This window comes from Erigeron canadensis, chromosome 6 (assembly GCF_010389155.1).
Source record: "Erigeron canadensis isolate Cc75 chromosome 6, C_canadensis_v1, whole genome shotgun sequence".
Taxonomy (NCBI): domain Eukaryota; kingdom Viridiplantae; phylum Streptophyta; class Magnoliopsida; order Asterales; family Asteraceae; genus Erigeron; species Erigeron canadensis.
Genome location: NC_057766.1, coordinates 43,516,330 through 43,529,084, shown reverse-complemented (window position 1 = coordinate 43,529,084; position 12,755 = coordinate 43,516,330). Strand labels below are relative to the sequence as shown.

The 12,755-nt window shown below is 33.9% G+C and overlaps 1 protein-coding gene across 1 annotated transcript; it reads left to right on the top strand.

The window, feature by feature from the left end:
- Positions 1–8,632: 8,632 nt before the first annotated feature.
- Positions 8,633–10,744, top strand: LOC122605485 (F-box protein PP2-A11-like). The gene is made up of 3 exons (XM_043778439.1): positions 8,633–9,097; positions 9,194–9,312; positions 10,179–10,744. The coding sequence occupies exons 1-3, from the start codon at positions 8,771–8,773 to the stop codon at positions 10,594–10,596; spliced, it is 864 nt and encodes a 287-aa protein (XP_043634374.1). The 5' UTR covers positions 8,633–8,770; the 3' UTR covers positions 10,597–10,744.
- Positions 10,745–12,755: the final 2,011 nt, after the last annotated feature.

Below are 12,755 nucleotides of genomic sequence, written 5' to 3'. Positions count from 1 at the left end.
GTTTGATTTTAGTTCATATTAACTCTTAATTAATATCAAGTCGAGTTTTCGTTCAGTGCACGTGTGTGACTATACTCTTTTTTTTTTTTTTAATGTGTGATTATACTGTATTCTATATATATGTAGATTAATTAATATTTAGTTGAAGATTAACGAATTGATAAATTTGTGATTATTTTAACTTTATTTTTTGTCTTTACGGGAACATAGTTTTCAAACACAATATTTTATTTAGTGATTAGTAATTAATTACTTTAACTAGGGTGTTAACAGGCAAGGCCAAAAGCATGCTCTCTCTGTATCCATCAAGCGGAACCCACGTCACTAAATTCTCAACTAATAAACTTTCAAAAACTTGGAAACTGTTACGTCACTGGTGACAACGGGTGTTCCTCGATCTAAAATTTAGTACTGAATCAAAATAAATGTGATTTAAAGTACATTTTTATTTCATTTATTATGCTTATGTGTTAGATTTTCTATCGTTTAAGGATAAAGTTACACTTAAATAAAAGGGGTTTTAATCTTGTATGAGAAAAAGGTATTAAGAGGTTAACAGGGTGAAATATAGATTGTTTTGTACTTGTTGGGTGTTCCCTAATTGTGTGAAGGATTAGCCTCACGCCACCAAGTATTTTTATATAGGTGTTTGTGTGTGTAAGAATGCATTAGGGTTTTTGTGGATCTCTCAAGGAGTATTTATAGGCCTCTTGGGAAGGATCTAGACGGCTGGAGGCTAACGGTAACGTTGGACACTTAGCCGTTAGCCGTGGACAGCTGTGCTACAAATTGTGGTTTCAAGGTACAAGCATAAGTCGTACATACTGAGGCACGTTCTGTCTTGTACTTTTGTCTGTGATACGTGCGTAGAGTTCGGAGCCTTTCAAGGTACGCTCCAAATCTCGTCATTAATGCTATTAAACCGGAGGGTTCATAGGGTTAAGGATGATACATCATCATCTATTATATATCGTATTAGTGTTTTACGAGTATTTAATTTAGCCGATGACAACCATGTAGTTTACAATGTCATATGCCATACTATACGTTTAGAAATTATATAAGGTAAGATACATAAAAGGCTAAGTGCGTCGGAATGCAGTCAACTAATCGCCAAAAGTTATTGTGTGCACGAACTTTAGGTCGGCTTTATTGTATTCAGGAAACTTGAAATTATGTTTATTGTGAACATAAAATGATTTTTAAATTTGTAAAATAATTTTTAAAAGTTATACAAATGATTATCTGGCTAAAACAAATATTTTATTTTCGTCTCAAACTTATGTAGTACATACATAGCTTGACTTGAAATTCCATAATCATTTTAAACTATGAAAATATTGGTCACTAAACAAAAATAATAAGCTGTACAGAATATATCTATATGTACGAAATTAGTAGCCGTGTGATGAGCTCTAAAGTTTGTAACATAAAACCAAATGAAGGAAGGATATATTTAGAATAACAAAATAAGTAACGTTCATCTAATGTAAGTATTATTTATATTTAGAAATTTTGAGATAATTAATGATATTTAGGCAATGCCCTAGAGGCACTCATTAGCATTTCCCTATCATTATATATTAAAAACAATTCTCAAAGTTTTATCAGATTTTTTCAATAACCGTCTTTGGGATAAGGTGATGTAGCTAGGGGGAAAAAATAATAAACGATTGAACCTGTTGATTCTCGTGAGAATGTCAAAAACAATTTTTTTAATTTTCGTTGATTCAAATAGAATATCAAAAATTAAGGAATTTTACACACAGCACACTTGTAATAGAGAAAGAACAAAATTCATATATATTGATAAAAACTTATTACTAACACAAATAACATCCTAATATATATAGCTATGCTAGTATTAAATAATACCAACATTTCATTTTCCTAATATTCAAAACCTCCCAAAATAGTTTATATCCAAAAACCCATCAACTACTACGGTCATGAAGCCTAAAGATCAACTTGTTTGACAATATATCTTTCACCTCCACTTCAACTAGTTATTGCACACATATGTATAGAATTTTGTCATACTTTTAGGATATCTAAAATCACCAAGAATTTGACCAGCATTATAAGGTCACAAATTTAGTTGGCAAATGATCAAATCAATAGAGAAATCCACTTTGATCTATATATTTGTACTCTTAACTGCATTTTAATCGAATGTTGTAATCCTGTTAGAGTGTTAGTGGTAATCTAAGAGAAAGATGTGCCAAAATTACCCATATACATATATAATATACTCCGTATTATTAAATATGTTTAAGGTTTTCAAATGAACTATGACTTCACTATCTTCTAACCATTTTCAACGAACATGGTATCCGCGCAATGCGGCGGTAGTGGTGAGGAAGATGGTCTAATGGCGTACGTGATGGTACTATTCGTGGTGGTGGCGGTGTCAAGTGGTGTAGGTTGATGTAATTATGATAGTGGAAACTTTTTGAAGATAAAGACTTAAAGTGTTAATTATTAAAATAAAGGTTTATAGTGTAAATTAATTCATTAAGGGCTTGATGAACGTCCATTTTGTGATAAAAACCCCTATTGAAAGGCTTCATTTCTATGTCTAAATGAGTTATTATTCCGGAACTATTGGTACTTAATGAATTGTATGTTTATGCAGGTTCACGGAAGATGCGAGAGAGGATAAATGACATCAAGTGACTTAAAAAGGAAGCCTATGAAGTTACAAGACACAAGGAAGTGATTCGAGAGCCGAACGAAGACGCGTGAGCATCAGCAGAAGCCACCAGCGCCGCTAGCCACATGCCAGCACCGCTGGCACATCACATCCCAGACTCAGCGCCGCTGGTAGGCCCAGCCAGCGCCGTTGGGTGGCCCAGTTTAGCAGCTGACTTTACTCTCTATTTAAGCCGAACTAACCCTCAAAACCCGAAGAGAGAGCCGATTCAGCAGCCCTAGCCGCCCAACATCAACCCTAGATCGACTTTGCTGATTTTCAGAAGGTTTTGGAGCTTTTAACGCCTTCCGATCTTTATCCTTAGTCTAGATCTTTATCTTTTATTTATCTTTCTTTTGTTGAAGAATGTCTTTCATCTTTTCAGACTTTGTTATTCCATTAATAATGCTAGGCTAGTAGGCTAAATACTTGTTTGGATCAATGTGATCATGTAGACGCTTATTGTTTTACTGTGGTTGTTTGAATCTGTTGGAGTGTGTTTTAATGTTTCTCGTAGATCCATGTTTATCAGTAATTCATATTGTAATTGGTTTTATATCTGAACATATTAGTTTAATTCTGATGGTTGTCTATGATCATACACTAGGACTAATATGCTAGGACAGAAAACGACTAGTCGGTCTATAACTAGAAGTAAAAAGTGATTCACTTGTAACCGAGGGATCCAGAACCATAATATTTAGGATGAATTGAACATGATACTTAACAATGTCAGACGCGATCCTTTGATTTAAAAACGAACACTCTGGTTACCAGAGATAATTATATCTGGTCATGGCTTAAGAGCCGGGTAATTAAAAGATGAATTAGTAATACAAACTTCATGTCATTAATGCTTAAACAATGAATCTAACGAAAATTTGTTTATAGGGTAGTGTAAGTCTAACGACAACACTAGTAATTAGGCAAAGTGAATCTAACGAGAATCTGAGCCGTGATTAAGCTTCCAACAGTCTAGCAAACCGGTAGGATAGTATTTGGTCGTACCATAAGATCGGAGATGCCAAACAAGTATTTTAATTTAATTACTGTTATTTTCTTTTTCAAACTATTTTCAGGCTGAGCCTCTCTCTGAATTAGCGGTTGCGACTTTTATTTACTTTTTATTGCATTAGTATAATAGGAAATTGTGACAACCCCACAACCGCTAGAATTACACATATTACTAGATTAAGTAAAACAACGCGTCCCTGCGAACGATCCTGTAGCTTATCATTAGACTATACTACACTGACCGGGTTCTCTGCTCGTAAGAGTGTGTGGTTTAAGATAGTTACTTGTACAACATTTTATAAATTTAAAGACAGAAATAAAACCACCATTAGGGCTAAACATAAAAAGAAAGGACAATTCTGGTAATTCAAAGATAGAATTACCTAAAATAAAAAGGGACTTTTTCTTTATAAACTTAGACAGAACTTAATAAGGGCAGGGAGGGGTTCCAGCCCATCTAAAGTGGCCATTCGTTAGCGATTATATACTAGATTTGGAAAAACTTTTAAATAAAGTTGGGGTAGCCCAACTGGTGATGGAGGATTCTACAATGCATTTTGCTTGTTTTTGGCGGAGGTTACCTTTTTTCTAATAACTAGCTCCTTTTTTAAATATTTTTTTTTTTATCTCTCTCATTGTGTCCCTCTTTCTAACCTTTTATATATCTATTTATTTATTATTTATATAGTTAACTATATATACATGATGATTGATGATAGATTGTAAAAGTATTTTTTTAATTTATAAATCACTTATAAGACATATACTTAACTAGCTGTATTGTTTGTTTAGTAATACACTTAGTGATGGTTATACAAATATAGATATAAATGATGATGAGTATATCAATAAATTAAATATAAAAACAATTGTTAAATTATGTTTAATATGTCACGCATAACTGTAAGTTGTCAAAATATTTGATGATCTTCTCATTAACAATTCACCACATATATAATACAATGTTGTTGTTGTTGGATCTGTTTTCAGAGGCCGGTGGAGCAGGCGGGGGTGGCTAGTGTGCAAGGCCGTGGCTGAGTTTGATGAGGCGGCTTGAGTAGCCTTACGGGTTTCCTCCATAATTAGTTTGGAGCGGGCTGTGTAGAAATCTAGTAAGGGTATGGTTTTCTGAATGAGGGTAGCCATGTTGTCATATGCCTCGTTCAAACCCGTGATGAGTTGTAGCACAAGACGGTGGCTGGGAACCGGGGCTCCTAAATTCGCTAACTGATCAGAAATAACCTTCAGCTCTTGACAATATGCAGACATGTTGGGGAACTTGTCAAGCCTGGTATTGGAGAACTTGGCTTCAAGATGAACGACTCTAGTATTTTTGTTGTCATGGAATAAGTTTCTCAACGTCTGCCATGCCTCTGCGGCGGTTGTTTTTGGCTGGAGAATTGTTTGAAGTAGATCCGTTGAGATGGTGATATAGATCCATTGAAGAACTATAGCATCCAATCGGTTCCCTTCTTCATCAGTGAGAGATGTTGTTTTTGCTGTTTTGTCTTTGGCGACATCGGAGGAGGATGGTGCCGCCTCCGATGGTATGTCGCGACCAGAGAGAAGATCAGAAACATTATGAGTGGTGCAATGGAGAGTTAAGAGTGCGGCCCAGGAATCGTATTGAACGGTTTCCATTTCAAGGGTGAGAGGAATGAAGTTCTTGATATTGGTTACTGATGTGACTAATTTATACCCATTACCCACATCATTATTGACCATTTATTTAAGTGTTTTAAGTCTATTTTATGTGCATTTGGCGCGTTTATGGTGTTTGTTAGTGTTTACAGGCTCTAAACAGGTTACACGTGCATTTGGTGCATTTCCGGAAGATATTTGGTCAAGAAGTGATTAATCATAATCGAGAGTTGTTTCAAGTGGAGTAGATGGCGAAGTTCGGCATGTATTCGAGACCGAAAGAAGATTGTTCAACATAAGCATTGACTGCGCCGTTGTGGGTATGATGCATGGCCATTGCGCCGCAGTCATTATCCACGGACCTCAAAGTGAATTAACCCCACTGCGCCGCAGTGGGGATTGCAAAGAGAGAATGCGCCACAGTCATAACAAGGGAAAAGGAAGCCGAGGAAAAGGACTGCGCCGCAGTGGAGGTATCCATTGCCACTGCGCCGCAGTCACTTAAAAGTCAAAGTCAAACCTTCCTCACTACGGCGCAGTGAGGGGGATGCACAACCCACTGCGCCGCATTGGGTGCACGGGGGCTGAAGGATTGGATCGTTTCTGCATCAGAATTTTGGAGAGTATAAATAAGAAACATAACCCTAATTCCCAACTTATCAAAAATCTTTCTAGGAGCTGTTCTACAAAGGTACTTCAATCTCCAATCAAGATAATTTCTTAGGCGGATTCGTTGAAGATTCACGAGCACCCATCTAGATCGTATCTACTTTTACTGTCTTGCAATTTCAATTTCTCAAACGATTGGTACATCATGTTTCTCTTCTATTTTAATTATTATTGTGGATTGATCATGAGTGGCTAAAAGTTTAATCATCCACCTTGATGTAATGAGACGAATGATGTGATTGCAACATTTTTAATTCAAAAGAGTTTATTTAATTATCGTTGTTCTGTGATCTTGATGATTTTAATTCTTTTTGTTAATTAAATATGATATTGGTTGCATATATTTCTTCGTTGGTGGTACCAGTTGAATGTATATGTGATTTTAAAATAGTTACTTGTCTATGAGTAATTATCACTAGTTTATGGTATGATAGTGAATGTCAGTTTAAGAAAAGATTAATTTTGTCAACGTGATTCATAACGGTTAGTGGTACCACGTTGTTGTCACATAGGTTCAATTGATAATTCGATAATCAAATAAACTAATTTTTAGAAAAAGTTGTCTTTGCTTTGGTGGTACCGGCTTGGGTAATTCAACTAACAATTAGGTGATTCGGTAATTTGTTCACGGTTGGTGGTACCACGTGAGCATCTTAATTTTGTCACGATTATCTTTATATTCTAAAGAATTTGGTCTTAATCAAATGCAATCACATTTGAAGTCGAGTGAAGTCAAGGTGGATGTCTTTTAATTATATTGTTTGAAGTTCTTTTCAAATTTATGCAATTAGTTTGCAAATCAATTTTACTTTAATTGTCAAAGAGGATTTTCAAAGCAACACCCGCTTTCCAAACCATTTCATAAAGCAACTAGTCATTTCCAATCCCGGAGAACGAACGCGGACTTATCTCTTAACTATATTACAAACAATCGGGTCCACTGCCTGTGAGTGCGTAGTAGTGAGTTTTTAGGTAGTTCTAGTTTAATAAATTTAAAGCTCGATTTTGCACATCAGTTACAGTGAGTGCAGGATGCATTTTGGGATCCATATGAGTGGAAGGTATGAGAGAAGATTGAGGGAGAGGTGGTGATATGGTGGTATGCGGTAGTAGGGTTAAGAAGAAGAAACCGTAGAGTAGGCTGATACCATGTAAGTTGTCAAAATATTTGATGATCTTCTCATTAACAATTCACCCTATATATAATACAATGTCTATCGTTCGAGATTATTCTAGCCTAATCACCTTCCCTAAATATATGGAAACAAGATCAATTACAATCAAGTCATATATATCTAACACAATCAAGTCATATATATCTAATAATCTAATAATTAAGTCATAGATCTAATAATAACACACAAACATCAAATAATGTTTGACTCCTCCAAAAAATATTTCAAGTTTAGCCGCTTTTTATAAGGGAATATAGTTACTGTAACTTTGTTATGTACTTAATTATGTTGCCATACTTTTAGTTCCATATATGCAAACACATCAATTATATGTATCAATAATTTCACTTGAAATATACGTACGTAGAGGATAAAAACAAAAAAAAACATATATGTGGGATTTAGTTTATGGTTCCAATCATTCGGGGGATTGTGGTGTCAGTGGAGGCACGTTTCCAGTAAACATGCTTATATTAACTCTTCATTAACTTTCCAAATTTTCATTGATTAATTGCGCATACGTACATAGGAATTAATGTGCTTGTCATTGTCGGCTTTTTGCATGCATTTTATATGGGAGATGAAGATGATTTTATATATTACAAAAGGTTTTCGCGATTAATAAAAGTTTATGCATCACACATTAGTTTTTTAGTATATTATATGTAAATTCTCGTGTTTCTCTTTGTTTTTATCGTTCAATGCTTATATTTTCACATATTAATTTAGATAGTCATATTCATTTATCAAGATATTCTAGCTAGTATATATTAATAATATACTTATGTTTTATATATTTATTATGTGTTAAACAATCAAAAAATGGTGGTCGGTGATCGAATGCGGCTGCCGAGCAGCATCACCTTTTATTTTATATATCAAATTAAGTTTACGAGCTTATGTACACTATATATATCTAAGTATTTGATAAATTATTTGTCATCACGTACGTATTGTCCGTTCTACTGTTGTATAATTAGTGAAAGTAGAATAGAATCGAAAATCGATAAGTTTAAATGATTTCTCCTCAAGCAAATATATCACTAGTACTCGCATATAATAATCTATATATGTTTGGGTGGTTCCATATATGCGGAGCATATAAAATCGTTGAAGTTTTAATATTTCTAGTTATGTATAACTTAACTTTAAAATTGCAATTTGTGGATAAAATACATACCAATGTGATATGCAATAATGCCCGAAATGTGGTCAAAGATTTGTTAAGAACCAGATAAAATGAAAAAACACTACTACTTGTAGATATTATAAGATTTTTGTTCATTATAATATCAAATTGTATAATAGAAAAAAATAATACGAATAGATACATGTTAATAATAATAACTTAATATAATAAGAATGCGTGAACCACATTGGCCAACAAATTATTAATGTCTCCGGCCACATTGATATGATCCCACCTTTCTATAACGTACCATTCACACATATCTTTTCAATTAACTACTTCAATTCTTTTGCCTACAAAAATCAACATATAACACTACTACTTATGATGAGCTAACATCAGTACAAACATCTGTACGTACAATTGTGTTATTTTCTTATCAATATATATATGGGATCTGGTTTTTCAACCGAAAACTCTTATGCGGAATCAGAGACTAAACAAGGGTCGCGGCCGGGTCTCGGAGACTTACCAGAGAACTGTGTAGCTATGGTTCTGGCACACTTAGACCCACCCGATATTTGCAACTTGGCAAGAACCAATCGTGCTTTTCACCGCGCTTCATCGGCTGATTTTATATGGGACCCAAAGTTGCCTAAAAACTATCGGATTCTCGCCAAGAGACTAATGATCTTCAGTTCCGAATCATGTTTGGTTAATAAGAAAGACATTTATGCTGGATTGTGTTGTCCCACTCGTATCTCTGGTGCTACAAAGGTATATATATACAGGACTTTTTTTTTTTTTTTTAATTTTATTTTTTCTAGCTATGTTATATATATGTAATGCGAAATGATCGATGGGCGGGTGCAGGAAGTTTGGATGGAGAAAGAAAGAGGAGGGATGTGCCTGTTAGCTTCATGGAAAGGAATGAAGATAACAGGGATCGATGATCGTCGATATTGGAGTCACATCCCTACCTTACACTCCAGGTATATATATATATACATGTAGGTTAATTAATTTCCACATTTTTAATTAATTTCTTCTAGCTAGCTAATTATAATTGATCGACTTAATTTGCTTTTTTAGAAATATATAAATTAAGTAACTTGATTATTTTATCTAGCTAGCTAGGTAGGTTTATCAAATCTAATTATCAAAAGTTTTTATATGAACATTATATTTTATCAGTTCAACTTCCTGATAATTACGAGTAATTAATAGCTCTTGATGATATGATCATTTTATAAATCTAAAAGAACTTTCAACCACAATTATGTATACTTTATTGTAGTGATAATTCATGGACATGTATCAAAGAAGAAGAAACAGCTTTTTGATCAGGACCATTATCATCATTGTCATTAATTATTACTATTATCGTTATTATTTATAATTTATAAAATGTGAAGGAGAAGAACAGAGAAAAAAAATAACGAAGAAGAAGCAGTCAACGTACTGTATTGTAGAAAGTATCATTGTTAGTACAGTTATTAATATAATATTAATTTATAGATTATAGAAACGTTTGAAAAGTCCGAGTACTAAACTTAATTACATGAGATGTCACGTTTTCGTCATTTTAATTAAGGCATTTGTCCGAAGCTATTTCTCAATAATCATTACAAATGTGTCGCCTACACTCAACACACCCTATCCTATCGTCCAAGATATTGACATAATCTTAAAATAAAATTATATATATGTGCAATTTCATCATCGACGACTATTTCATATTATTATTAGTTAATAGTAACAACATATATACAGTAATATACAACATTTTTCTTAATTAATCCAAAAGTTAACATTTCTTAATTATTTATTCATATATGGAAAATGCATGTGCTTACAGATTTCACACGGTTGCATATCTCCGACAAATATGGTGGCTAGAAGTAGAAGGAGACGTAGAGTTTGAATTTCCAGCCGGGTGTTATAGCCTTTACTTCCGCATTCGACTTGGAAGACCGCCACCAGACCAAAAATACTCGTCGTCGTCGTCTAACATAAATCATCAAGTACATGGTTGGACAGTGAAGCCGGTTCGGTTTCAGTTCTCTGTATCCGATGGCCAACATGCGACATCTCAACACTTTCTAAAGGAGCAAGGAAAATGGTTGCGGTATCGTGTAGGAGATTTTGTTGTTCTAGACTCGTATGAGCCAACAAAAATCAACTTCTCAATGACACAAATTGATTGTACTCACCAAAAAGGTGGTCTGGCCTTAGATTCGGTGTTCATATGTCCATCGCAGCAAATATGTAATTGAAAGGTATAGCTGGACGGTATATATAACACGTTAGAAATGTTTATAAGCTAGCTAGGTTAATTAGTATATATCAATTGATGATTTCATTTCATTGTATGATAAATTTCAATCTATCGGCGTTATGAAGTTTGGTACAGTGCTATATTTATTTCCGGGAAATTTAAAATTGCACTAACAAGATTAATACCTACATTTCCCAATAACTAAATAATTTTATTTACCAGAAAATAATCAATATGTATATTTAAGTTAATATCAATTCAGAGTTAATTGTCCGAACAAATTGAAAATATATATTTGATTACTCAACAAACATGCATATATATCTATAGCAATCCAAGCTGTCTCTTAAAATGGATAACCGACTCATTATTGACTTTCAAGTTCCACCAATATATTGGTTTTGTGGCCAACATAATAGAAAGTAAATCATGTACATAGATACGGAGTATATAATTAGTTGTAATTCTCAATGGTTGAGCACCAACTTTACATTTTTAAGGTCTTGAGTTTAAAACATGGGAATGATATTTCTAAGAATTTCACAAATAAAGTATTCCAGTGAAGCAGATTTGAGTCCTGCAGATGAGGCAGAGTTTTATCGCAATATAAGGTGGTGCCTTTAGGCGGTTTAGTTGGAAGTTTCGCCTCCTACCAGGCATGAGGGTGAGAAACTCTCTGGCGCGGACCGGTTTAAGACAACATAAACTAAATTCCTTGTTGCGAGCAAATGATCCATCTTTTTAAAAAAAAAAGATATATATGATTAATTAAAGAGACGTGTGTGAGATTTGATATCACCGCGCGCTAGCTAGATAAATCAATGCATGGTGACGTAGTCGAAGCCCGATCGATCATATATATTATGATCAACATCTATGACTAATTATCCGGCCTTGAGCTACAAAACGAAATTTCAATCCACTATTGATGTTTACCAACTATGTCCATACTGGGTCGACCCGTAATTAATGCCGTGACCATGATCTCTGCAGATAGCAACACACATGCATGACAACTTAATTTTGATAGCGAAACTTTTTTGCTAACTTGTAATTAGTAAGTGCAGGAAATTAAAAAATAGTATGAAATATTTTATTTTTTTAGATTTGATTGCCCCTCAAAAAAAATTTAAATATATAATGCGATAATAAAAAATTTTATTTATACAGCTAACTAGCTAAGCTAAGCTACAACAAATAGGGGGAAAAAAAAAGAGTCAAAAAACGTTTCTTCTTGGATGTTTTGATGATTGGGCTTTTATAGAGTGAAAGGGCCTGTTAATAAAGAAACTTAGAAAATAAGCCATGGACGATCCAGTAAGCGAAAAAAATGTAAAGGGTAAAAGATACAGACTATAGTTGGCTCGTTTTCCAACTTTTGTTTAAGGTCTTTTTGATATTTTCGCTTTTTTGGTTTTTCACAATAAGAAGGTAATATAGAAGAGTAAATTTATGTATCATGATTTTCAAACTTCGTAGAGACTAAATAACTCACAATATGTAAAGGTCAACATTTTAATTGACTTTTATAAAGCTCTCTCAAAGTCTTTTTATATTAGTTAAAATTAAATTATACATGTTTTACATACTAACTTTAATGGTTAATATTCGTTAATTGTATATATTTTGTCACAATATAATATGTTTTGGTTCATTATTACTTGCATAAGAGTTAATTATAGGTCAATCTTATAACTTGTATTCATTTGGACTAAATGAGCCAAAAAATGAGTCTAAACAAATGTTCAAGTGATAATATGAAGTTCAAAGAGGATTTAGAGCCAAGACAATGAAGAAATGACATCAAAATGCCCTAATAAAAATCACGTAGAAAACTGGCTAGTTTGACCATAATCGAACGAGACTAAAAAATCACTTAAAATGATAGATCAACATGATGTCGATACTATTAATACAAACTTTTTAAATATATGTTTTTTGGGTTGTTTAATAATCTTTACAAAACACATTTTTTCAATTCAAATGATAGAACGGTGTTTGTGCGACGCGGCAGTGTAATGATGATAGGGGTGGTGTCGGTGACAGGTTGTGGCGGTGTGCGGTGATGGAGGTGGCGACGATGTAATGACGGCGACAGTGGTAGCGTGACGGGTGGTTGTGGCGAGCAACAGGGGGAACGGCGTTTAGTGGTGGTGA

What these genes read in the sequence shown, in the direction of transcription:
- LOC122605485 (XM_043778439.1), top strand. Translation starts at nt 8,771, where the DNA reads ATGGGATCTGGTTTTTCAACCGAAAACTCTTATGCGGAATCAGAGACT. An exon ending in GTATCTCTGGTGCTACAAAG is followed by an intron (nt 9,098 to 9,193) that starts GTATATATATAC and finishes GGGCGGGTGCAG; the next exon opens with GAAGTTTGGATGGAGAAAGA. An exon ending in ATCCCTACCTTACACTCCAG is followed by an intron (nt 9,313 to 10,178) that starts GTATATATATAT and finishes ATGTGCTTACAG; the next exon opens with ATTTCACACGGTTGCATATC.